Raw genomic sequence first — 25,968 nt, 5'->3', positions numbered from 1 at the left:
TTACAGAAAGGTATGTTACAGTGCAGTAAGACAAAAAGAATAAAAGATTAGAAACAGAATTATAATACCCAGTTGGGTCTCCAGAGTTCACCTCATGAAATCCAGGGCAAAGTCCTTTAGAGTCCATAAGTAATCTTTAGGTGGTAAGAGTTTGACTACGCCATTAGCTGAATAGTCCAGGGTACATGGTATCTCCATAGGTAATAAAGACCTTAGTCCAAGGAATTATCTTCCACAGCATCACAGCACTTTGCGACACATCCCAGCAGTCCAGGAAAAACCACCAAGAGCCTTGTCATGTGTGACAATATATCTTCACTCAGCCCCCTCCCACGATGAGTTCAGCAAGGTGGGCAGTTCTCCCCCTCACCTTGTACCAGTATGACTATATACGGTCATAACTCTTTGAAAGTCTCCTATGGAGTCAGCTTGTCTGCTAAAAGGTGATACCAAGGCTCTCAGTCCACTGATTCCAGACACCCCCTGCTAAGAATAACAAAGTTAGCACAATCATGACAATGCTGTGCCCAGGTTGAGACAAAGGGATGAGCCCAGCTACCTCCAGCGAGGAATTAGGCTTGGGCAATTGGACCCTATCTCTGGCATCTTGCTAATCAGGTCGAGTAAATTAACAGGGCAAAAGGGAAATATATCTGAGAAGGCAGTGAAAAAAAACACATAACTCTGGGCCATTCATCACAGTGGGTATAAACTGCTGCTTGGGCACAGCCGTGCACAGAAACGAAGGAGCACTATTTCATTTTTGGAGCACAGATTTAGATGGTTTGGTCCTAAAATGCACTCTTGGGCTCATAATGATAATACCCCTTGATACGTTTCTTGAGGGGTGTAATTTCTAAAATGAGGTCACTTTTTGGGGTGTTTCCATTATACTGGTACTTTAGGGGCTCTGCAAATGCGACATGGCACCTGAAAACTATTCCAACAAAATCTGCCCTACAAAAGCCAAATAGCGCTTTTGATTCCGAGTCCCGCCATATAGCAGTTTACAACCACATATGTGGTATTGCTGTGTTTAGGAGAAATTGTGAAACAAAATTTAGGGTTCTTTTTCTCCTTTATCATCTTTTGAACATAAAAAATTTGGACTAAATTGACGGTTTATTGGAAAAAAAGTAATTTTTCATTTTTACGTCCCAGTGTTAATAAAATCTGTGAAAAGGCTGCGGTTCAAAATACTCTCTATAACCCTTGATGAATTGTGTCAGGAGTGTAGTTTCCAAAATGGGGTCATGTTTTGGGAGTTTCCTTTGTATTGGTACTCTAGGGGCTCTACAAATGAGACATCGCACCCGAAAACTATTCCTGCAAAATCTACTTTTGGCTAAGGCCCCACAGGATGACCCACAGCCAAAAAGTGCTGTTGGAAAAACCGCGGCAGCATAGCATCGCGTTTCTGTCCGCAGCACTTTAAACGGAAAGTTTGTGGAGTTTTCTTCCTCCAACTTTCTATTACAATCTACATATCTATTGGGAAACCACTGGTGTTTCCGTAGATATAATTGACATGCTACGATTTCCAAAACTGTGCCAGTTTTGGAAATTGCGGCGTGTCCGCGCCACGGTTTTTACAGCAAAGTGGGCATGGGATTTGCTTGAATCCCATCCACTTTGCCTGTACTGTAAAATGGTGTGAGTTTTCCCACGGCGTTTTTACCATGGGCAAAGGCCCCGGCCTTTCAAACATCCAGTGTTGCTCCTTCCCTTCTATGCACTGCCGTGTGCCCAAAGATCTGTTTACGCCCAAACGTTGGGTATTTCTGTGCTTGGGAAAAATTGTATGACAAACCGTCAGATATATTTTCTCCTTTAATCCTTTGTGAATTTGTTAATTTTAGGGCTAGATAAATGTATTATAGAAAAAAAAAAAAGTGAAATGTCTAAATTTGACCTCCATTTTGTTTTAATTTCCGTGAAATGCTTAACCCCTTAGAGACACAGCCCAAAAGTGACTTAAGGATCAGGCCTCTTTTTTCAAAACTGACATGTGTCACTTTAAATGGCAATAACTTTGAGACGCTTTAACTTACACAAGCGATTCTGAGATAGTTTTTTCGTAACACATTGTACTTCATGTCAGTAGTAAATTTTCATCGATATGTTTTGTCTTTAACTATGAAAAAATAGGAAATTTGTCAAAAATTGGAAAAAAATGCAGTTTTCAAACTTTGAAATTGCCAGCCTTTCAAATGGAAATCCATACTGCCCAATTTTTTCCATAAATATAATTAACCATGTCTCTGATTTATGTAGAAGTCAAATTTTAATCACCCTTTTATTTTTTTCAGATATTATAAGGCTTACAAGTCAAGCAGTAATTTTCCAAATTTTCAGAAAATTTCCAAAACATATTTTTCAAGGGATCAGTTCAGTTCTGAAGGAAACTTGAAAGGCCTCTCTAATAAAACCCCCCATAAGTCACCCCATTCTAAAAACTGCACTCCTGAAAGAATCCAAAACAGCAGTTAGAAAGTTTATTAACCCTTTCAGCATTTCACAGCAATTAAAACAAAATGGAGGTCAAATTTACATTTTTCAATTTCTGTCACTAATAAATTCATTTAGCCCTAGAATTTACACATTTACTAAGGGTTAAAGGAGAAACTGCACCCCACATTTTGTTACACAATTTCTCTCAAACACGACAATACCCAATATGTGCTGGTACCCTAATGTACGGGCACACGGTCGCTCTCAGAGCGGATGGAGCGCTAATTGGATTTTGTAGGCCAGATTTTGCTAGAATACTTTTCAGGCGCCATGTCCCATTTGCAAAGCCCCCAAGGTGCCAAAACAGTGGAAAACACCAAAATGTCACCCCATTTTGGAAACTAGACCCCTCAAGGAATTTATCAAGGGGTATAGTGAGCACTTAGACGCTACAGGTGTTTCACGGATTTTTTTTACCATTGAGATGTGAAAATGAAAAATTACTTTTTTTATAATAAAATGTCACTGTAGCCTCATATTTTTCATTTTCACAAGGGGTTAAAGGAAAAATTGCACCCCACATTTTGTTACACAATTTCTCCTGAACACGACAATACCCCATATGTACTGGTACCCTAATGTACGGGCACACGGTCGCTCTCAAAACGGATGGAGTGCTAATTGGATTTTGTAGGCCAGATTTTGCTAGAATACTTTTCAGGCACCATGTCCCGTTTGCAGAGCCCTCAAGGTGCCAAAACAGTGGAAACCCCCTAAATCTCACCCCATTTTGGAAACTATACCCCTCAAAGAATTTACCAAAGGGTATAGTGAGCGCTTTGACCCTACAGGAGTGTAACAGAATTGGCCCAACAAAAGGAAAAGTGACATTTTTTGCTATAAAATGTTGCTTTAACCCCAAATTTTGCATTTCCACAAGGGGTTAAAAGAGAAAATGCACCCCGCAAATTGTCAAGCATTTTCTCCCAACTACAGAAATGCCCCTTATGTGGATGTAAAGTGATGTATGGGCACACTGTAAGGTCCAGAGCTGAAGGATCGCTATTGGGATTTTGGAGGACAAATTTAGCTGAAATCTGTTTCAGGCACCATGTTGCATATGGAGAGCCCCTGAAGTGCTAGAACAGTGGAACCCCCCCCCCCCCCAATATGACCCCATTTTGAAAACTAGACCCCTCAAGGAATTTATCAAGGGGTTTAGTGAGCACTTGGACCCTACAGGTGTTTCACAGATTTTTTTACCATTGAGATGTGAAAATGAAAAATTACTTTTTTTCCAATAAATTGTCCATTTAGCGCCATATTTTTAATTTCTGCAAGTAGTTAGAGAATTAAAAGCCCCCCACAGTTTGTTACACAATTTCTCCTGAACACGGCAATACCCCATATGTGGTCATAATCTGCTGTATGGGAGCATGGCGGGGCTCAGAATGGAAAGAGGGCTATTTGGCTTTTGAGGGCAGTTTTCTGGTACCATGTCGCATTTGCAGAGCCCCTAAAGTACCAATACAATGGAAACCCCTCAAAAGTGACCCCATTTTAGAAACTACACCCGTCAAGGAATGAATCAAGGGGTATTATAATTTTGAGCCTAAAAATGCTTCCCAAAATTTAATGTACAAAATGAAAATTTAAATTTTTAAAGAAATCTGCCATTTCGGTGCCCAATACGTTGCACCCACTTTGTGTTGTCAGAGACCTGCACTCCTAAAACTATTAAGTGGGCAATCCCGAGGGTCAAAAATTTATATATGTGGGTATAAACTGCTTTTGGGATACAAATTTAGAGGGACTTTCTGGGCGCCATGTTGTTTTTGCAGAGTCCTGGAGGTGCCAGTGAACTGGAATTCCCCAAGAAGTGACCCCATTTTGTAAGGGCAATTTTAGGGTCTGTGCAAAAGTGTCATGGCAGAAAAAAAAAAAAAAAAAAAAAACCGTCTAAGTCTGTGCTCCAAAAAACAAATAACCCTTCTTCCCTTCTGTGTCTGGCTGTGCCCTAATATCAGTTTCTACCCACATATGACATTACTTGCATTATCCGGGGTACACCAGTGTCATGCATGTGCCCTAATATCAGTTTATACCACATATGACATTACATACGTTATCCTGGGTACCCCCGTGTCCAGTGGCGTAACTAGGAATGGCGGGGCCCCGTGGCGAACTTTTGACATGGGGCCCCCCCCATACTGACGCCAAAGACCTCAACCGACCCCCTCCTCAGAACTGTCCATTAGTGTCCCCTGCACACAGTATTAACCCCAATAGTGTCCCCTGCACACAGTATTAACCCCAATAGTGTCCCCTGCACACAGTATTAACCCCAATAGTGTCCCCTGCACACAGTATTAACACCCAATAGTGTCCCCTGCACACAGTATTAACCCCAATAGTGTCCCCTGCACACAGAATTAACCCCAATAGTGGCCCCTGCACACAGTATTAACCCCAATAGTGGCCCCTGCACACAGAATTAACCCCAATAGTGGCCCCTGCACACAATATTAACCCCAATAGTGTCCCCTGCACACAGTATTAACCCCAATAGTGGCCCCTGCACACAGTATTAACCCCAATAGTGACTCCTGCACACAGTATTAACCCCAATAGTGTCCCATGCACACAGTATTAACCCCAATAGTGTCCCCTGCACACAGTATTATCCCCCATAGTGTCCCCTGTATACAGTATTATGTCCCACTGTGGACATCCATAAACAATTATTATACTCTGGGGTCTTTTCAGACCCCAGAGTATAATAATCGGAGACCCGGGGGAATAAAAACATTTTAAAAAAAAACAGTTGCTTACCTGTCCCCCGGCTCCTAGGCTGTCGGCTGCCGCTCTTGTTCTGCATTAATGACGTCGGACGTCACATGACCCGGGAAGCAGACCCGGGTCATGTGACGTCAGAGACGTCAGACACGAATGAGGGAGGCCGGAGGCAGGATCGTGGAGAGGTAAGTAACACTGTTTGTTATGTTCCTTACGTCTCCCGGTCCGCTGATCATTATAGTCGGGGTCTGCAAAGACCCCCGAGTATAATGATAGTGTTTGTGGGGCCCGCGGTGTCACTTACCGACCCCAGCCCAGCCAGGATCAGCAAGTGAATGGGGCCCGTAACGGAATATTTAAAAAAAAAAAAAAACGCAGCGGTAGCGGCTGTCACCGGGCCCCCTAATGGCCCGGGCCCTGTGGCAGCTGCTACTGCTGCTACCACGGTAGTTACGCCCCTGCCCGTGTCATACATGTGGCATAGACTGCAGTTTGGGCACACGGCAGGGCACAGAAGGGAAGGAGCGCAATGCGTTTTTTGGAGTGTAGATTTGGATGTTTGGTATCTGGACGTCATTTCATGTTTCTAGAGCCTGTAAGATACCAGAAAAGTGGATTCCCCAAAGGAATGACCCCATTTTGAAAACTGCACCCCTCAAAGAATTTATCTTGGGGTTTAGTGAGTATTAGTATCCCAGACGTGACTGCACGATGACGAAGAGGGAATATGTAAGCTGTGCGGAGGACATTGCAAACGCCACATTCCCTACTATGTCCCAGTAGCTCCTATGATTGGGGGAGTTGCTCTGGGGGTGACTTTGGGGGTCACTTCTGGTGTCTGTTCCCTCATAAGCTGTAAATATGGGGTGTCCCCTGATATCCGCTCACACTGCTTATACATTCCCCTCCTGCCGCAGCCAGTCGTGTTCTAATGATTTGGCGATTTTTGGTTTTTTTGTCCTCACATTACTAGATGCTATATTTTCTTTATTTTTCTGGTGACGTGGCCATATAAGGGCTTGTTGTTTGCGGGATGTGATGCATTTTGTAATGACACCATTTTTGGGTGCCTACAATCTATTGAATACATTTTATTAACTCTTTTTTTGCTGGATTTTAAAAAATAAAATCAATTCTGGCATTGCATTTTACCTTTTAAATTTTTCGCCATGCAGCGTACAGTATAAGTAACATGTGACCTTTATTCTGCGGGTCGGTACGGTTACAGCGATACCTCATTTATAGTATTTTTATATACGTAACTAATTTTGCAGAAAAAAAACACATTTGGAGACATAAATCAGTGATTTTTGCATCGCTATATTTTGAGAGGCGTAACGTTTTTATTTTTCATTTGACAGAGTTGGTTGAGGGCTTATTTTTTGTGGGACAAACTGTGCTTTTTATTGGTACTGTTGTGGGGGGCATATGACTTTTTGATCAGTTTTTATAGCATATTTTGTAAGGTAAGATGGCGAAAAATCATTACTTCCAGCAGGTTTCTTTCCGTTTTTTTTCTCCGTCATTCACCGTGTGCATTAAATATTGTTTAGGTTTTATTGTACAGATTGTTACGGACACGGCGATACCAAATATGCATTTTTTTTTTGTTAATTTTTAGGTGTTTTTTTAATATAATTCATTTTCTTTAGATAAAAGGGAATTTTGAGGCTTTATAACTTTATTAATTTTTTCTAACACTTTATTTATTGATTTTTCCCTTTTTTTTTTTTTACTTTTGCACATGTCCCTATGGGACACTTGGATCAATGATGATTTCATCACTAATCCTTTATAATGCAGTACGAGACACAGCATTCAGTCTCGTACAGCATTAACAGGAAGTGAGGCTGTGAGCAGTCACAGCCTTGCCTCCTGTGGAGACGGGAGGATCAACCAGGTAATGGGGGCATATAGTAGCCTGGGGTCACTGGCCAGACCCCAGGCTACATGTTTTACACACTGGCACCCCCCGATCTCACCGCGGAGGGTGCCGGTAACCCCCACAAGATCGCGCAAACCGTTGATTGCCGTGATCATGTTCGATCGCGGCAATCAACTGGTTAAAACCCCGCATCGGCGCTCGGGTCCGATGCGGGGTTAGGGAGCAGCATGTTAGCTGTCATATACAGCTAACATGAGCTCCATTTATGCCCGCACGGCACTGCGGGGAATGTTTATACCCATGACGTACTATTACTTCATGGGTCGTTAAGTACCTAGCGCCTATGAAGTAATAGTACGTCATGGGTCACTAAGGGGTTAAAGGTTTAACAAGCCTCTCAAATGCTGTTTTTAATTATTTGAGGGGTGCAGTTTTGAAAATGGGGTTAGTCATGGGGTTTTCTAATATATAGGCCTTATAAGCCTTCTAACATCCAAAATAAATTAAAGGATGATTAAAAGATGATGCCAATATAAAGCAGAGATATGGTAGATATTAAATGGATCCTATCATTAAAACACAATTTTTTCTGCCTACCACGTAGAAATAGGCTTAAGAAAGGCTATTCTTCTACTACCTTTAGATGTCTTCTTCGCGCCGCTGTTCCGTAGAAATCCCGGTTTTCGTCAGTATGCAAAGAGTTCTCTCGCAGCCTTGGGGTCGTACTGTGTAAGCGGCCATTTTTCTTGTGGCCGCAGGCATTAGCAGTTGGCTCTGTCCGAGGCCTACAAGTTTAACCGCCTGCGTCGGAAGAAGACGTGTGAAGAGGATGTTCCTGAAGAGAGAAGTGAGAGAACTCATTTGCATACCGATGAAAACTGGGATTTCTACGGAACGGCGGCGCGGAGAAGACATCTAAAGGTAGGAGAAGAATAGCCTTTCTTAAGGCTATTCCTACTTGGTAGGCAGAAAAAATTGTGTTTTAATGATAGGATCCCTTTAATGTATTTGGTTGATATGACTATTTGTTTGAAAGGCAGAGAATTTCACATTTTGAAAATTGAGATTTTTTCCAAATTTCTTATTTTTTTTTTTTATAAATAAATACAAAAATATTGATTAGTGCTTACCACTAACATGAAGTATAGTGCGTTACGAAAAAACATTCTCAAAATCACTTGTGTAAGTTATAGTGTCTCAAAGTTATTGCCATATAAAGTGACACATGTCAGTTTTAAAAATAAGGCCTGATCCTTAAGGCATATTTGAGCTGTGTCCTTAAGGGGTTAAACAATCTGCTTCTTTGATTGCCGCCAAGCAGGGGTCTAAATATACTTTCTGTAACCCTGACTTATATTTGACACGTGTTTATGAATCCTTGGATTCCACATACTGAAAAGTAGTACACTGTCTACCAATAAATATTTGGACACCAGAGGTAGAATAGAAAAACAACATTTATTCATAAATCAATAGTTGGTAGAACCCAGCAGATGCTTCCTTACGGATGGTATTGATCAATATAATACACCCGGATGCTGTTGAAACTCCTGGTGTATGTGAACCATCGGTTGGGTGCGGTTCTTCCGAATTTCTCTGGCCAGCACCCATCAGTCTCTATCTCCCAGTTTCGGGGGTCTGACGACTCAGGGCACATTCCGACAATCACTGTTCACCTTCCACTTCGTAATCACATAGGCCACTGTCGATTTTGAGTAATTCAGTTTGCTTGCTATATCCCTTAAGGATCAAACATTTCTGTGGTACCACACAATTACCCCTTTCTTGAAATCGGACAACTCTGCACTTCGTGACATGCTGTCTCCTATTTAACGGCGGAAGGCGTGACGTACACCACGACCGCAGATATCTTCATTTGCATGAGTGTCCAGATACTTATTGGTAGACAGTGTATTATAGTTAACATACATATTTATTTTAATTGTGTCTCTCCAACTGTAGGGCTGTAAATTTCTAGTAAACTATATATACAGTATTTGCACATAATGCACTTTTTGTGCCCACAATTGTAGTAATTTTTATATTTTACCTAGGTGGCATAATCCATAATCCTTCTACTCAAATAAACTTGGGGAAAGATAATTCTGCAGAGTTGGAGCTTTACATGTAATACAACATGAGAAATTTGCCCTTAGTGATGTTTTTGATCACATGACATGGACGGCAAATGTGAATGTAATATTGTGTTGCCCACTGTGGGATTAATATCTGTATTACTGATAACTCTTTCCCCAGAGACAGTGAAATGCAGATCTAAAAATAAGTGAACAGTAAGGGCTCGTTCACATCTGCGTTCAAGGGGTCCGTTCTGCAGGTTTCCGTTTCCTGCGTAAAACAGAGCAGGAGACGGAAATCTGCAGGAGTCTTTCTCACCCATTCATTTGAATGGGTGAGAAAGATGTCCGGCCGTGAGCGGCGGTGAGCGTTTTATGCTCTCCGCCGCGAAACCGGGTTTTTTAATCCGGACACAGAGTCGGACATGCAGTACTCTGTGTCCGGATTAAAAAATCCGGTTTCGCGGCGGAGAGCATAAAACGCTCACCGCCGCTCACGGCCGGACCCGGTCTGTGATTTGCGTCTTCTGGCATGCAGAAGACGGAAAGCACAGAACGGAAGGCTGAACGCAGGTGTGATCCTAGCGTAAGATGTACAACAACACACTACAGATCCCACTGTGTCATTATTTAATAAAAATGAAGTCAAAATTTAAAATCCACGTGTGAAAAACTAAGTACATGTGCATAGATATATTAATCTACGATGTTGCATGGCGATTCTGTCTGCCCAGTTTTTTGTTTTGTCTTGGTACCAGCGCTCCTCCCATTATGTCCAGGTGTTTTCATTAGCAGTAGACTACATAAGGGAGCCTTCTATTAGCTCTCAGTTCTCTGACTGAGGGCATATGGTAAGGGGAATGTGGCCCAGGGCTTAGGGCCTAGACTGTCAGAATTTTATTTTATTTTTTTCCCCTTTATTGTGATTGTTTATAGCCATTTAAATGCGTGTATACATTTATTGACCCTTATATTTACTTACTTGTGTTACTAATGTATGTACTATGACTAGATGTAAGCTTAAGGGTGCATTCACACTACGTAACGCCGGGCGTGTATGAGAGCCGTACACGCCGGCATTACGGCAGACTGCCGAACACTTCCCATTCACTTCAATGGGAGCGCTCGTAACAGCGGCGTTTACGAGCGCTCCCATTGAAGTGAATGGGAAGTGTTCGGCAGTCTGCCGTAATGCCGGCGTGTACGGCTCTCATACACGCCCGGCGTTACGTAGTCTGAATGCACCCTAATGTTGTAGGTTTAGTGTAGTATTCATTAGCTTTAACTGTTGCTGCTTCTTTAGGCTAATACTACTTAAACTGTTCTTTATACTATGACTATGGGCACTGCTGGCTGAAAAGCATCAGTATTCATGTATGTATTTTATTGCATCAAAAGTGTTCTGGACTTTCCTCACCGTATTGCTGTTTTCTGAGCTGCCTTATCTGCTGGCTGATCCTGTTTGGTTATTGGAGCTTTTACATGTGGTAACTGCTTAGCTACATAACAGTATTGTTGTTCTAATGGAGTACAATTAAAGTATAGTATGTATTATACAGATAGCAGAACAATTCATGTAGTATGTAAAATATAGATTGAAGTATATGGTACTATAGTACATAAATCACAGATATTAATGTACATGTACTGGGGGCAGAGATCATTAGATTACATATATTGGAAGTTGTGTATTACAGTACACTTTTTAGGTCTTGATGAGAATAGTACCAGACATGTCCTATAGGTAGCAGAGGAAAACCCAACAGTAATCGTGTATCTCTTATATTACTAGTCTTTATAATAAGTACTTTATGGCCCTTTAAGGATACTGTGCCAGGGTACTACAGGAGCTTGTGCAAGGACAACCCTTCAAGTTGGCCTTACACCACAGTAGTTCATAGTTCTAATGGCTTTTAAAAATGGACATGCATATTTTTTTTTTTCTTTTTCCAGCGGGCTTGCATTCATTCTGTCTGAGTGTCATTTGTCTTATATCAGTTTTTTAACCCCTTCCCACCACAGGCACTTTTTCCAAACACCTTAACTTTTTTTTTTTTCTCCTCTGAGCCATATGAGATCTTAATGTTTGTGGGACAAACTTTTCTTCCTGATTCTACCATTAATTCTGTAAAATGTACTGGCAAGCTGGTAAAAAAAAATCAGAATAGGGCAGATTTGAAAAAAGTGCAGTTGTGTGACTTTCTTATGGGCTTTGTTTTAACGGCGTTCATTGTGCAGCCAAAATGACATGTCAACTGCATTCTATGTTTTGGTACAATTCTGGGGATCCCAAATTTATATGGTTTTATTTATATTTTGGCACCTTTACTAAAATCCAATATACACTCACCGGCCACTTTATTAGGTACACCTGTCCAACTGCTCGTTAACACTTAATTTCTAATCAGCCAATCACATGGCGGCAACTCAGTGCATTTAGGCATGTAGACATGGTCAAGACAATCTCCTGCAGTTCAAACCGAGCATCAGTATGGGGAAGAAAGGTGATTTGAGTGCCTTTGAACGTGGCATGGTTGTTGGTGCCAGAAGGGCTGGTCTGAGTATTTCAGAAACTGCTGATCTACTGGGATTTTCACGCACAACCATCTCTAGGGTTTACAGAGAATGGTCCGAAAAAGAAAAAACATCCAGTGAGCGGCAGTTCTGTGGGTGGAAATGCGTTGTTGAGGTCAGAGGAGAATGGCCAGACTGGTTCGAGCTGATAGAAAGGCAACAGTGACTCAAATAGCCACCCGTTACAACCAAGGTAGCCAGAAGAGCATCTCTGAACGCACAGTATGTCGAACTTTGAGGCAGATGGGCTACAGCAGCAGAAGACCACACCGGGTGCCACTCCTTTCAGCTAAATACAGGAAACTGAGGCTACAGTTTGCACAAGCTCATCGAAATTGGACAATTGAAGATTGGAAAAACGTTGCCTGGTCTGATGAGTCTCGATTTCTGCTGCGACATTCGGATGGTAGGGTCAGAATTTGGCGTCAACAACATGAAAGCATGGATCCATCCTGCCTTGTATCAACGGTTCAGGCTGGTGGTGGTGGTGTCATGGTGTGGGGAATATTTTCTTGGCACTCTTTGGGCCCCTTGGTACCAATTGCGCATCGTTGCAACGCCAAAGCCTACCTGAGTATTGTTGCTGACCATGTCCATCCCTTTATGACCACAATGTACCCAACATCTGATGGCTACTTTCAGCAGGATAATGCGCCATGTCATAAAGCTGGAATCATCTCAGACTGGTTTCTTGAACATGACAATGAGTTCACTGTACTCCAATGGCCTCCACAGTCACCAGATCTCAATCCAATAGAGCATCTTTGGGATGTGGTGGAACGGGAGATTCGCATCATGGATGTGCAGCCGACAAATCTGCGGCAACTGTGTGATGCCATGTCAATATGGACCAAAATCTCTGAGGAATGCTTCCAGCACCTTGTTGAATCTATGCCACGAAGAATTGAGGCAGTTCTGAAGGCAAAAGGGGGTCCAACCCGTTACTAGCATGGTGTACCTAATAAAGTGGCCTGTGTGTGTATATATAATTTTTTTATTTTTTTTTCTAAAAGGCTCCATATTCTGACACCTGTAAATTTATATATACGGTTTGGCAAGTTTGTGTGTGTGTGTGGGGGGGGCGGGGTATGCATTTTAGACCCCCTAGGGGTCTTGAACCCCAAGATATCTGATCACTAATGCAATGCATTACAAAGCTAATGCATCGCAATAGTTTGCAAAAAACCAGCAATTCTATTGCAGGCTACATAGAGTGCCTGCAATATAATCCACTGAATGCCTTCACAAGGCATCCTGCTTTCATGCCATTGGAATCCCAGCCCTAGAGCTTGCTCCGGATGCTGGCGATCGCTGGGAAAATGGCGCCTCGGTCAGCTTGGCAGGGTGTATGCTCTTCAAGTAGTAAACGCACTGCTGCCAGTAAATCAACTCTATTGCGCGTACATGCATACGCCATTTAGGCGACTCATCGCTGGAGAAGAGATCACAGTACAAGAGGAGGAGCTGTCTCGCAGGAAGAAACATGGAGGTTATGTAATACAGGTCAGGGGGCTGGGCTGAGTAGGTAGGGAAGGGGTATGGGATGGGGAGTGAGGTGAGAGGGGTTATAAGGAAGTTGCATAACAGGAAGCAGAAGGAAGTAAACAAATATAGGAGCCACAGACTTCCAGAAATCACACAAAACACGCTACAAAGTACTATATGGGTGTATTAACCCATTTATAGCACTGATAGACACTTAAAAAAATGCCTAGAAAACCCCTTAGAACTTTTTATTTTCTGTACACAATAACGGGGTACACCTGGTGACACAGCAAAGCCCTTGGGTGCAGGGTAGATTTGATGAAAGGTGTTCCTAGCCCCTAAATTTCAGTGTTGTAGCCCCATGGTGCATCCGGTTTCCTATTTGGCTCATAGGAGGATGAGCACGCAATATTGGCACGCAATATTCCCCTCATGTTATGTGATCCTGATAGTTCAGAGTTTTGGGGTGCAATAAGGGTGTAAGGATGTTCCACAGGTCTGGTCTTGGCCCCTGGATCCTGTGATACTTGCTATGAAGCATGTATTACATAATCTTCTCTCCAGTCTCATGCTGACAAAATGATGATGCTTGACATCCTTCAGGGTGATGGCTAGGCAGACTGGGACAGGATCTTCTGAATAGTTGGAGTATGTCAGCTCTCCAACCTTCCTGGTCTGTTTAGAGCTTCATATACCTGCACTAAGCTCGCTATTTGCTCCACAGGGCTCCACACTTCTCTCCTCACTAACACACAGGAAGTTACTATGGGAACCAGTGATCAGCCAAATCCTCCCCTTTATCCAAGTGATGTCCTCACATTGGACATTTTGTTACTTTTCATTCTATGGGAAGTGTAATACATGTGTGACTCACTAGGTGGCGCTGTGTGGTAAGACACAGGATCCCCTGCTATCTCACACAGGCTACAAAGCAACAGGAAATCATGCAATACAGCCCAGCAACAGCCACCTGTGGTATGCTACATGTTAATCTGTGGTCATGTGAAGGGGCATCAGAACATTGGCATGCTCCACATGACCACTGAGGCCTGGTGTTATTCAGAAGGTTGAAAGGGGGGACATTAAGCTGTGGGATACAAACCATGGGGGCAATTGAAGGAGGACATTATAGTCCCCCAGCTGCCCCACAGTTTAATGTTCCTCTTCGTGTGCCCCCAGTGTACTGTCCACCTCCATATCTCCTTCGTTTAATGTCCCTCTTCATCTGCCAACGTTTGACATTAAAAAAAAAAAAAAAAATGACTCATAAAATACACTCCTTGCTCTCCTGATGGTGTCTGGGGTCTCTTGTCTCGCAGTGTAAGAGTGTTGCAGGCATGATGTGAGTGGGTGTCACATTGTGTCTACAGCTCCCAGAGCCAGAGCACACAAGGAACATGGTGGTGAGGCAGGAGCTGTTTGTTCAACTTATCTGTGTCCTCTCTCCGGATGCAGATGAGCTGAATCTGGGACATACCTCCCGAGAACCGAGACTGTGGGCAGACCCAGAATCCGGGACTGTCCTGCAGAATCAGGAGAGTTGTGTTATCAAAACCTAAACCAGATTCAAAATTCTGATTGTCAAGTGGTGCCAAGTTATCGATTTCATGAGCTCACAGAGAACCAGCCTGATGCAAGCAGTTGGTGTTGAGCAAGTTTATTCAAAACATAACGTTTTATACAAGAAAGTAAATGGTGTCAATTATAATAGAGCCTACGCAGAAACAGGTAATCACAATGTATCATTGGCTGGAGAAGTGTCTTGACTCTCACCTTACTCATCTGTATAATCAAAGCAAATTAGTCCTATTTGTCCTAAGAATTACATGTCACAAAGCTTGCTGAGACCTTTGGTTCTACATTGGGAGAACATTGATTCTTAGTAGCTCAGCTATGTGCTGGGGGCTTCCTACGTAGCGGTATTAATTTCAACTCTGCCTCCAAACCGAAGGATAAGTTACACACAATTGTTGACTATTAATGAAGTTATGATGACCTATGTTGTCTGCTGTATAACCTTTGTCTCAGTACACTCTTGGCAAGTTCTGTAAGCTAAGATTCTTCTGCTTCTGAGTTTTAAGAAAAGCAAGCTAGGTATTAGAAACAACATTTCTATAACAGTTGGAAGGTATGGAAGAGGCCTGAAGCGAGGCCTGAAGCGATGCCTAACACGTCCCCATCCTTGACAGAGCCCAGGAGAGGTGAGTAAGACTTATGTTTACTCACCACCTCTCAGTTTCATTCTGGCGAAACATTTTCAAACCTGAACAGAAGTAAACATATGAATAACTGCAAGACTAATCCTGCTAGGTAATGGAGGGAAAATGAGCACTTACTGCAGCTTTTATAATCCACACCTGACTGTTCACTGAGTATTCAAGTTTGTTTATACTGGCATAAAAATGAGCTTTAGTCACTGATCTGTAACTGTATAGCACTTGTTTATACCTTCTTATACAGAATTATGTAAAATAAAACTGCTGAAGTGGAAAAAATATTAATACTATATCAGACACTTAATGATGGCTGTATGTTTGTCAAATATAAATTTCAGATCAATAGCGCACAAAAGAATTCCTGTGAACTGGGCGTCATATGAAATCTTAGCCAAGTGATCCAGCCAAGAATACTGCAATAATTTCAGTGGAAAATCAATATTTACCCAACGGAGTTTAAATAAGCCCTAACCAAAGGTTGGACACCTTCAGAGAAGAGAACATCTCATCATGGTAAGTGCTACATGGTGTCTTGCCATCATTCACACAAAGCAGTTTCTGATGATTTTTATTTTGCTTACATTTGGGATACAAAAAAGTGACATTTATAGTTTTGTCTTTGGGACTTGTACGAAATACTCTATTTTTTGAAAAGTCTAAGAACGCCTGAAACATGCTGCAAAACCTACATTAAAGCATCTGATCTCATTGGGAAGTGGACTCCCTTTATCAACCTCTTGGGCTCCCCTACAACACAATTATGGAGGTGCTGCTGTATTACCATGGCATCAGGTGCTAGACCTGGGGCATTTGTTATTGATATCTGCCTATGAAGACTGAGAATATTGTTGTGTCAAAAATTTTAAACAAGCTTACTTATTGCAGGAGAAGGTGGGGGTAAATTAAATGGCTTTCCCTTTTTGGAACAGAAATCTTACTCATTCACATAACATAAAACTTTTTGTATTTCAGAAATTCCTCTTGGTGACTGCATTATTTGGTATTGGGATTTGCGTGGGTGTCTGTAATGCAGCCTGCTTTAGGACACTACCTCATGGTCATATAGGAAGAGACCCTGGAGGTAAGCCTGAGCACAAAATAGGGTAACATATGGTTAATACTATAGGCTGAATTCAATTCTACTATTCTTTACTGAAGACTTTGCTTTAAAGTATCACATTTAAGGAGAAGACAGAATATTAATTGGTCTTGGAACACTCCAGTAATGTAGGAGAAAGAATGACAGACATTGTTTAACTAATCACTATAAGGGAAGGTTATTTTACCAAATTTTGACAATGTTAATAAAGAAATTGTCCAGAGCAGGGACAGATTAAGGGCATCACAGGCCCCAGGCTGGTCAGAGAACAGGTACCCCAACTTCATGCAGATCCCTGTGATTGAATAATGTCCTTTCCAGTTCTTCTACACACTAATGATTCTCCAGAGTATATTGCCTCTTCAGATCCTTAAGTATCATAATTAGAGGCCCAGGGGAGATGAGTAAACATAAAAAATAGTGTTATCACCCCATCTTGTATTTTGTCAGCAGTTGCGTGGTGTCATGATGCTTTTCCATGCATCTAGACACCAGCATGACCATGTGACCACTGAAGCCCAAACATAGGCCTCACAGTCCCTGACATCATTCAGAAGGCCTGAAAGATGGGGACAAGTGCCAGATCCATGGGGAGGTAGCACTGCTTATGTTTACTAATCTCCTATGCCTCTACTATTACACTTTGGGATCGGAACCGAGCCCACAGTAGAATAGCAATTTCAGTTTGGATGTGTTTAGGCCAACTGTAACAATATTCGCAACTGTAACCAATATTTGCGCAACAAATACTTGTCTATGTATACTCCGTGTTCTGCCACAATAATCAATGGCTGCTGATATAGTTGATTATAAAGTTGGATTATAATGGAAGGGGCAAATACATCACCCTTATTTTGATTTGCCCCTGGTCCAAATTATAATTAACTTTACCAGGCACACTCTATTTTCCATGGGCTATATTTGGGTTTGCAGTTTGCACAATTTACATTCAACTGACTATAACATTACACATTCCATGGACAAGGGTACTGCTGTTTCTATTGGAGAATACTTCACTCAAAATCTGCAACAAAAACTGTCTTTAGCCTCAAAGATCAAGATTAGAGATGTATTCGTTCACAATCAAATACAAGGCCGCATACACAGTAAAAATTTGTGTCCCCCTCCCACCTTCCCTGGCATGGTTTTTGCACCAATAACTGTGCAGGGGAGGTGGGACAGGAACTACGACAACGGAGGCAGTGAAAAAAATTGAAAACCCATTGGCTGCTGAAAACATGTGACCTCCCAATTCATAAGAACGGCCGCCGCCCTATTCGTGTCATTTCAGTTTTGGAGTGATAGAGAGAGTGTGGAAAGACTGTGTGCGATACAGTGCTTTGGTTAGGCAGGAATTCTGAATAATAACAGCTCTTTTCAGAGCTCAATAATCGCTAGCTAGAAAATCATGCAGCGTAGCAGCAGGGGACGTGGATGTGCATACCCAGCTGGGTGAGTAGTCCACAGTCCAGCTACTGTAGAGGGGATGCCACGAATGTCCTTCGTCATCATGAGCAGGGGACATGGGCTAGGATGTGGCTACCCAGCTGTATATCCACAGTCCAGGTACAAGAGGGGCTGCCAGAAGCAGCAGGGGACATGGGTGAGGACGTGGATAACCTAACCAGCTAGGTATCCACTCCAGAGCCCAGGTACTGGAAAGATTCAGTCAGCAAACAATTTACTCTTCCTCCTCCTACAACCCCAGCCCCTAATTCTGCATGTGAATTTTTAATTATATTAAAAAAAAAAATAACATTTTTTTTTTTTTCCTATCTCTCCCCCCAGGGGGTTGCAACTCAGTCACCCGTAAATTATGTCCCCCCTCAATCTCCCCCATTTTCATATACACCCTTCATCTACCCCTAGTTTCATGTCCCCCCCCCCCCCCGTCTCTGCCCCAATGTCATGCCATCCCCCCCCTTCATCTGCCCCAGTGTCATGCCGTTCTCTCTCACACACACAGTCACACTCACCTTCCCTCGCAGCTCTCTCCCTCATACACATATTGTAGGCGCGATGTGATGTCATCACATCGCGGCTACAAATGCTGGATCTCAGCGTTAAAGCAGGAGCTGACAGCTCCTGCTTTAAACGCCTATGTATTCAGCTCATGTGTTGAAATCTGGACATGCCGACCGGGACCATTTTGTTAGGTCGGGGCCCCGGGCGGTTGCCCGGCTCGCCCGGCCTTGGATCCGCCCCTGCCTACAGGGCCTCAATCTCTGCTGGTAGCTCAGCTTAAGGGCCTGTAACTTAATTTGGAAGGGCTCATGTTAAGGGCCTTAAGTTACTTTTGGAAGGTCTTACCACATCACACACACATCCACAATGACAGTTCAGGGTGGGGACTGAGGGATTTCCCATTGCCTATGCAATCTGTGGTTGTCATGGGAAACATGATTTAAAGGGGTGCTTGTTAATGTTGAGCTTAAATTGGGGTTTGTGTCTATCCATTTAGGGAGTAAAAAAGGTTTCCATGTATTTTCCCACTTTGATAGAGGTTTTTTTGAATGTGGAAAGTGTGTAGTTGATAGGCTGTGATGGTGGGGTAATAGAGGGACTTTGTTGTGTTAGATGCCCCCAGGCATGCTTGCCCTGCTGTCCCAGTGTCATTCCAGAGGTGTTGGCAGCATTTGCTGGGGTGTGATAGTGGACTTGGTGACCCTCCTGAGTCGAATGGTGGGATCCCCTGAAACGAAGCATTTTCTCCCATAGACTATAATGGGGTTCGATATTCGTTCGAATAGTCGAATATTGAGATGCTATTCAGAACGAATAACGCACATCGAATATTTTACTGTTCGCTCATCTCTAATAAAGATCTCACTGTCAACAATTTTGAGAACTTTATGTATAATATATATATATATATATATATATATATATATATATATATATATATATACTGTTCAATAAATCAGAACATTGTTGATCTTTGTATGAAATGTTTCCCATATTACAAATTTTCATCCTCTAGGCTGCATTAATGAAGGAGAGATTCACGAATACGGCTCAAGGTGGAGAACAGACAACTGCATGGACTGTGATTGTTCATATGATGGGTCAATGCAGTGCTGTGATGTGTAAGTTTCATTCTGGAATTAAAGGGTTAATAAACTACCCATTCTTTACACTATAAGTACTGAAGGTATTCAAAAACTTCTAAAAACCCAGCATTTACCAAATTGGCTGGAATGAATTCTACATCCATGGTGGCTAGGATGGTTCCATCTGGAAGGGGACCTATAAAGGATAGTTTATTTAATAGGTCTGTAGTATCCTGAAGGTAGCTGGCTGTATCCTTCACTAAGGGTTTGAGTATTCCTTCCACCCAGCGCCGCACCTCCCATGAGGCAGCCTGAAGCGACCGCTTCAGGCGGCGCTATGCCAGGGCCCCAGGGAGGGCGGCATTTTTGCTTACCTAAGCCAGTCCAGGACAAGCTGTCCTGGACTGGCTTAGCACCGAGCGCTGGATTGGGGAGGCCCCTGGAGCAGCGCTGCTCCAGCGGCCTCCCCTCACGCTCAGGCAGAGAGCAGGTCTTCTCCGTGCCTGCTCTCTGCCAGCGTACACCGCTAAGCCCAGCCCCTTCACTCCACCACACCCCCTCCGCTCCGCCTTCTCCTGCCGGGGGGGGGGGAGCTGCTTTCTGTCGTTCGCCTCGGGCGGCGAAAGGGGTAGGTTCACCCCTGCCTCCACCCATCCAGAAATCTGTTCAGTGAGTGCCAACACATGAAATGATCGGTCTCCCTGGGTTTCCAGGTTTGTACAGTTTTGGAAGCATGTAAAAAGTCCCTGGACTTGCCGATATGAGGTCGCTTAGGCTTATTGCTCCATCAGATAGGCCGCATCATGTCATTCATCCTACAGTATACTGCCCTACAAGTTCTTCAGGGAGCGAGGTTACTCCCCCAAACTCATTATCCTTAATATTCTTGTCATTTATAATGAGATTCTCAAAATTGATAAAGTATTATATGCCTTAGATGAGAACAGTCTTTTTTTTTTTTTTTTTTTTTTTTTTTATTATGCATGGACTATACAGTTATTGGCACAAGAAATACAGGCTGTAAGATCATGGTCTGGAGAATAGTATTACATTCATGATATTTATTTATTGTTTTCCACTTAGTGGCGGCTATGTAGCCGAGTACGATAAGAAAAACTGCGAAGTCCTCTTCGACAAGGAGACCTGTTTAAGTGATGTGGTTAGAAAAGATGATCCAAACAAGAGATGTCCACATGTCATAATTGGCTAAAACCATTTCTCAATATGACAATACACATTGATAGAACTACGCCTCCATTTTTTGTAGTTACAATATTTGTCATATACATTACTTCCAGCACTGTATGTACTCATGATATTTTATAAATAAACAGTTTATGGTGTAGAAGCAAAACACTTGAATTGTTGAAGATCTTCATCCAGTAACCTGCATTCTAGTAATAAAAAGCTTATAAAAGTTACCTGTATGCTTTTTCTTTCAGGACTTAGCTCTTAATAGAAATCTGTGGCCACATACTGGATATAAAATCTAGAGTAAATTATATTAAGGGAGGTTAAACTAAGTATGATCCAGAAATCTGGAGTAATTTACACCAAAAACTGGTGTACATGCTTGATAACTAATCTCTGTCCTGCGCTTTACACTTCAAAACCGTGTACTCTCCTTGTAAGACATGTGGGAAGGGATTGTTGAAAAAGGGTTGTGGCTTAATATGCTAAACTGAGCCAGGAGTTGTACCAAGATTTTAACCAACTAAAAAGTGGTGTAAATTTTGGTTAATCTGTCTGCTTGATTTCATACTGCATTAGACAGAAAACTTGTTGCACTTTCAGATTTGCTAGTCTACAAATTCTACCATTTCAATTTCACCCTTCTAGGCCTTCAGGATTAACCCTCCAAGTATCACACCCTAGCACATAACAGTTTACGGTTTGTCCTGCTATTCCCCTGAAGTGCTTTGCTGTTAAACTGTCACATCCACTGGCTTTTCTCAGGGTAGGGTAAAGGCTGAATGGTAGATGCTAAAGGAGCTAATGTGATCAGAATCTTGTGTGGGCAGAGCTATTTGTATACTACAGGAGTGTGCAATGTTAAACAAAGGAAGCTGCTGGGAATGGCGGTTGATGGAAGGTAAGGAGGAGAGAACAGACTGCATGTGTGAGCAAGAGGGGGGAACTGGGGGCAGATGAAGGGGGCAACTAAACTTAAGGCAGATATAGGGGGACTTTATACTGGTGGTAGTGCAGTTTCCCAGAACAAGATGTTAATGTTCTGTTTAACAAGTCATTTTGTCACCATATTATATTGTCAGGTGGTAATCTCTAATGCCAGCCATTCTATTTGTGTGCTGTGTATTGTATTGCATTGCTTAGCATACATTTAGCATTGTCTGCAGCAGTGTAAAGGTTAACTAGCTTTGCACCTTGTTTTATCTTTGCAAACCCCACATGTTGTAGCATCTTGCAACTTCAGTCACATGTTTTGCTCTCAGCCTATAGGAGCACAAGCTGCTTCTAGGGCAAGCTGAGACTTGTCCCCAGTCTAGCCCCTGAGTTCAGAGAGAGGACTGGAGAAGAGTCTAAGCCTGGCTTCCTGCCAGTCCACATCTGCCAGCATTGCTTCAGGCTCGTCAGAACCTTAAATGGGCTACATACAGCTACCAGTCCATCCCAACTACTGAATTCCTGCCAGTCCACACCTGGGAGATCATCCAAAAGTATATTCCTGTTCTATTGGCCTAAGTCAGAGGAGTTACCTGTTGGATAAAGAAGTCCTCTGCCTGGATCCACTCTTCTCATGGGTTCCCCAGCTGGCTCTAACCTAAGCGGCTTCCACGTTGTTGATTCACCGCTTTAGTACCCTGCTATAGGGCATTGCTCTAGCACCTATTCTGTAAGTACTCTCTTGCATCACATTGCACAGTATAGCCAAGCTGTGACACATCTCCCAAGGTAGAGCTAAAACTGCACTGGACTGTATATCTATTAACTATTTCCTACCCCAAATCTGTATACCTGCTATTGCAGTGGCTATAGGACTGTGACTGAAGTGCTGCAATTACATGTGCTAAGTGTAAAAACTATACTGCTATTTGCTACTAAAGAGACTGATATCTATACATTGCATGCACAAGTGATCTTTCAAGTAAAGTTCTGCAAAACCGTTGTTACTGGACTCTGTCACAGAAGTCATTCAAGCCTGTACACTGTAGAAAAGTAACAGCTAAAGTGAAAGGAAAGGTACATGTATGTGACAGGGGAACAGGGTTGTGTACCACTTAGGCCTGTGACACAACAGTGACTGCTGCCTCCATCAGCCCTTGACTACCACCACCAGCGTTCACCCCCTTGTTCACTACAGTAGATGTAAGGGGGCAATTAAACTGAAGAGTGACATTAAAATGAGGAAAGTTGGAGGGGAACACTAAACTGCAGACAGATCGAGGAGGTGACCTTAAACTGGGGGCAACAGGATTAGGACATTAAAGCTTGGGGGGGTAGCTGGAAGGGCACATGTCTGACTTTAGTTACTCACTGCTTAATGTCTCCTTCCAAGTACCCTAGTTTAATGTCACCCTCTAATTTCAATCAGTTTAAACTGGGGCATGAGGAGAGAGACTTAATACTGTGGGACAATTGGAGAGAAACGTTATAATGTGGAGCATATAATGTGAGGGTGACTGTAGGGACATTATACGGTATGGAGGCACATGTAAAAATGAGAACATTTTATCCCGCTTTCTGTCCTTTGAAAGTTGTGATGTATGGGATCCAATTAATAAGATAATCCTTTAATAGTCCCACCATGGGGAAATTCAGTCTGTTACAGCAGCATAGATTATATAATACAAGAATACAATTTACAAAAAGCTCAGATAAAAAGATAAAGGAAAGAAGGTAGGATTTCTCAATAAGTGGGCCACAGAACTTACTGAGCCATTAGAAGCCCCGGACGTGGAAAAGACATGTGTCCTGTCCCACACCATGACAATAGCTTACAGGGCACTGGAAGCTATTTATACAGTCCTCTCCACCTGATACCATTTGATCTTGTGACTCTAGACACTTGTTGGGGGTGGCTCCGACAGCCGCACGATAGCAAACATTTGGTGGCGTGCACTATAATCCACTCCTTTTGGGAACCAATTTTTGTAATCTACCAATCTGTTATCGTTTAATCTCTGCAGAACTCTCCACGAGTGGTCCTTTCCTGGAACCTTTACCAAAAAATACATCTTTTATATCAATCTTTCAGTTTGTATCGGATTCAGCTTCATGGTGCCTCCAGCCGTTGCCCATGCTCCAGTGCTAGAAACAGTAGTATGTCCTATTAGTGCCCTGACCCACAATAAAATGCTCCTTAGTGCTCTCCATACAGTATAATGTCACATTAGGATTTTTTTTTTCTTGTGCAACTTTTAGTCAGACTCGCCTTTTTGTCTGAAAAATACCATAAATACTGAGCGTATTGTGCTCGGACTTTCTCTTGAGCGCGGACCCTGGTCAATGGACCTTTAGTAAAAGTAGTTGAGCACCCCTGGCATAGGAGATGGAGCTAATGTTGGTCACCCAATTATCCTTTAGGGGTGGACACATACCTAGCTAACTACAGAGCCTAATGTTGACCCAGGCTGCGCCTCTACTTCAGAAGAGTTATTCAAGCTGAATAGTGAGTATCTTCTGCAACAAAGAACTCAGTTTACTTCCAGCTCCAGGGTTACAGAGTGAAAAATAGACAAATTGATAAAAATATCTATTGCTCAACACTGACTGATCACTGACATAAAAAGGTTTAAAGAACCCAGCCAAGGATCATCATGTTCAGACAGTAACAGAAGAGAACGCAATGGCTATGCCAAATAAGGGTTTATTGGGAATAGTTCATAAACAGCCATATCAGTGTTGTATCCAACTCCAGCACTATGGGCAATTGCAGGATTTTTAAATGGGGGAGTTTCTAAACATCTGGGTTTAACTCTTTCGCAAATAATTACGTTATTTCATTATGCGTGAAGGGTTTGTATGGAGAGGGCTCAGGAGTTAAGCTCTCTCCATACCTGGCTGTATAATACAGCCAAGACCCGCAGCTAATAGCTGTGACCAGTGCCGACACTGATTGCAGCTGTTAACACTTTAGAGGCCGTGCTCAAAAGCGACTTCAGGATCTAAAGTGCACGGCCGCCATCTTTGACCGATCAGCGCCCTTCAGATTATCACTGAAGGGCAGCGATCAGCTGCCATGACAGCCGGGAGGCTATTGAAGGTTCCCAGGCTTGTCATTACAGAGGCTGCCTGTAAGGCAATGTTTTACTATTTACTGCAATATATTAGTATTGCAGTGACTAGGGTTCCCAGGGTGTCTGAAAATAAGAGTAACAGAAAAATAAAAAAAAGTTTTTAAAAGTATTAAAAAAAACCCAAAAAAATATATAAAAGTTCAAATCACCTTCCTTTCCCTCGATCACATAATAAAATAAACACTTCAAGTATTGCCCTGCTCCAAAATATCTGAACTATTAAAATATAAAAATATTTATCCCATACGGTGAACAACGTAGCAGGGAAAAAAATCAAAATAGCTAAATGATTTTTTTTTTACAACACTTTGCTTCCTATAAAAAATGGAATAAAAAGAGATCAAACAATCAGAGCTTGTCTCTCATAAAAAGACGCCATACCCATCTCCATACAAATAAATATAAAAAAATTTCAAGTGTCAGAACATTTTTTAAAAGGTAGAGCAAATGTAGAAGAATGAGGAAGGGCACTCACCCACGTTCACGCTTATCTTCATAAAATACTTCTTTTATTGAGGTAACATATTCCTTTAAAAACAGGTAGTGCAGGGAGGGAATAGAGCATATATAGGCATGTAGGCATGCCTACATGCCTATATATGCTCTATTCCCTCCCTGCACTACCTGTTTTTAAAGGAATATGTTACCTCAATAAAAGAAGTATTTTATGAAGATAAGCGTGAACGTGGGTGAGTGCCCTTCCTCATTCTTCTACATTTGCTCTATTTTTTCTACAGTCTTTTTTTGGTTGTTGAGCACCTCCACAGCTTTGTATACATAAGGTTATATTCCTCATACTCACCTCCAGCTTGTAGGGACTTTCATTTTCGTATTCAGCAGTGCCATCCTACATCTCCTTTCTTGATTTTTTAAAAGGTATCAAAATCACAAATACCATATAAATTTGGTATCGCCGTGATCATACTGACCGCAGAGTACAGGTAATGGGTCATATCTACCACATAGTGAATGCTGTAAAAATTAAATCCATGAAAAATTGGCACAAATGCATTTTTTTCCCAAATACACCTGATTCAGAGGCATGAAAAAAGAAAAAAAAAAGTGCTGTACATTTGTAG

At 42.3% G+C, this 25,968-nt stretch overlaps 1 protein-coding gene across 1 annotated transcript; it reads left to right on the top strand.

Moving 5' to 3' along the window:
• Nucleotides 1-15,971: 15,971 nt before the first annotated feature.
• Nucleotides 15,972-21,019, top strand: LOC142183247 (beta-microseminoprotein-like). The gene is made up of 4 exons (XM_075258273.1): nt 15,972-15,995; nt 16,455-16,563; nt 19,562-19,667; nt 20,715-21,019. Exons 1-4 carry the CDS (start codon nt 15,993-15,995, stop codon nt 20,839-20,841), a joined length of 345 nt encoding a protein of 114 aa, XP_075114374.1. The 5' UTR covers nt 15,972-15,992; the 3' UTR covers nt 20,842-21,019.
• Nucleotides 21,020-25,968: the final 4,949 nt, after the last annotated feature.

The sequence above is a fragment of the Leptodactylus fuscus genome, chromosome 10 (genome assembly GCF_031893055.1).
Source record: "Leptodactylus fuscus isolate aLepFus1 chromosome 10, aLepFus1.hap2, whole genome shotgun sequence".
Lineage (NCBI taxonomy): Eukaryota > Metazoa > Chordata > Amphibia > Anura > Leptodactylidae > Leptodactylus > Leptodactylus fuscus.
Note: the sequence above shows the minus strand (reverse complement) of the source record. Positions and strands in the feature narration are given on the sequence as shown.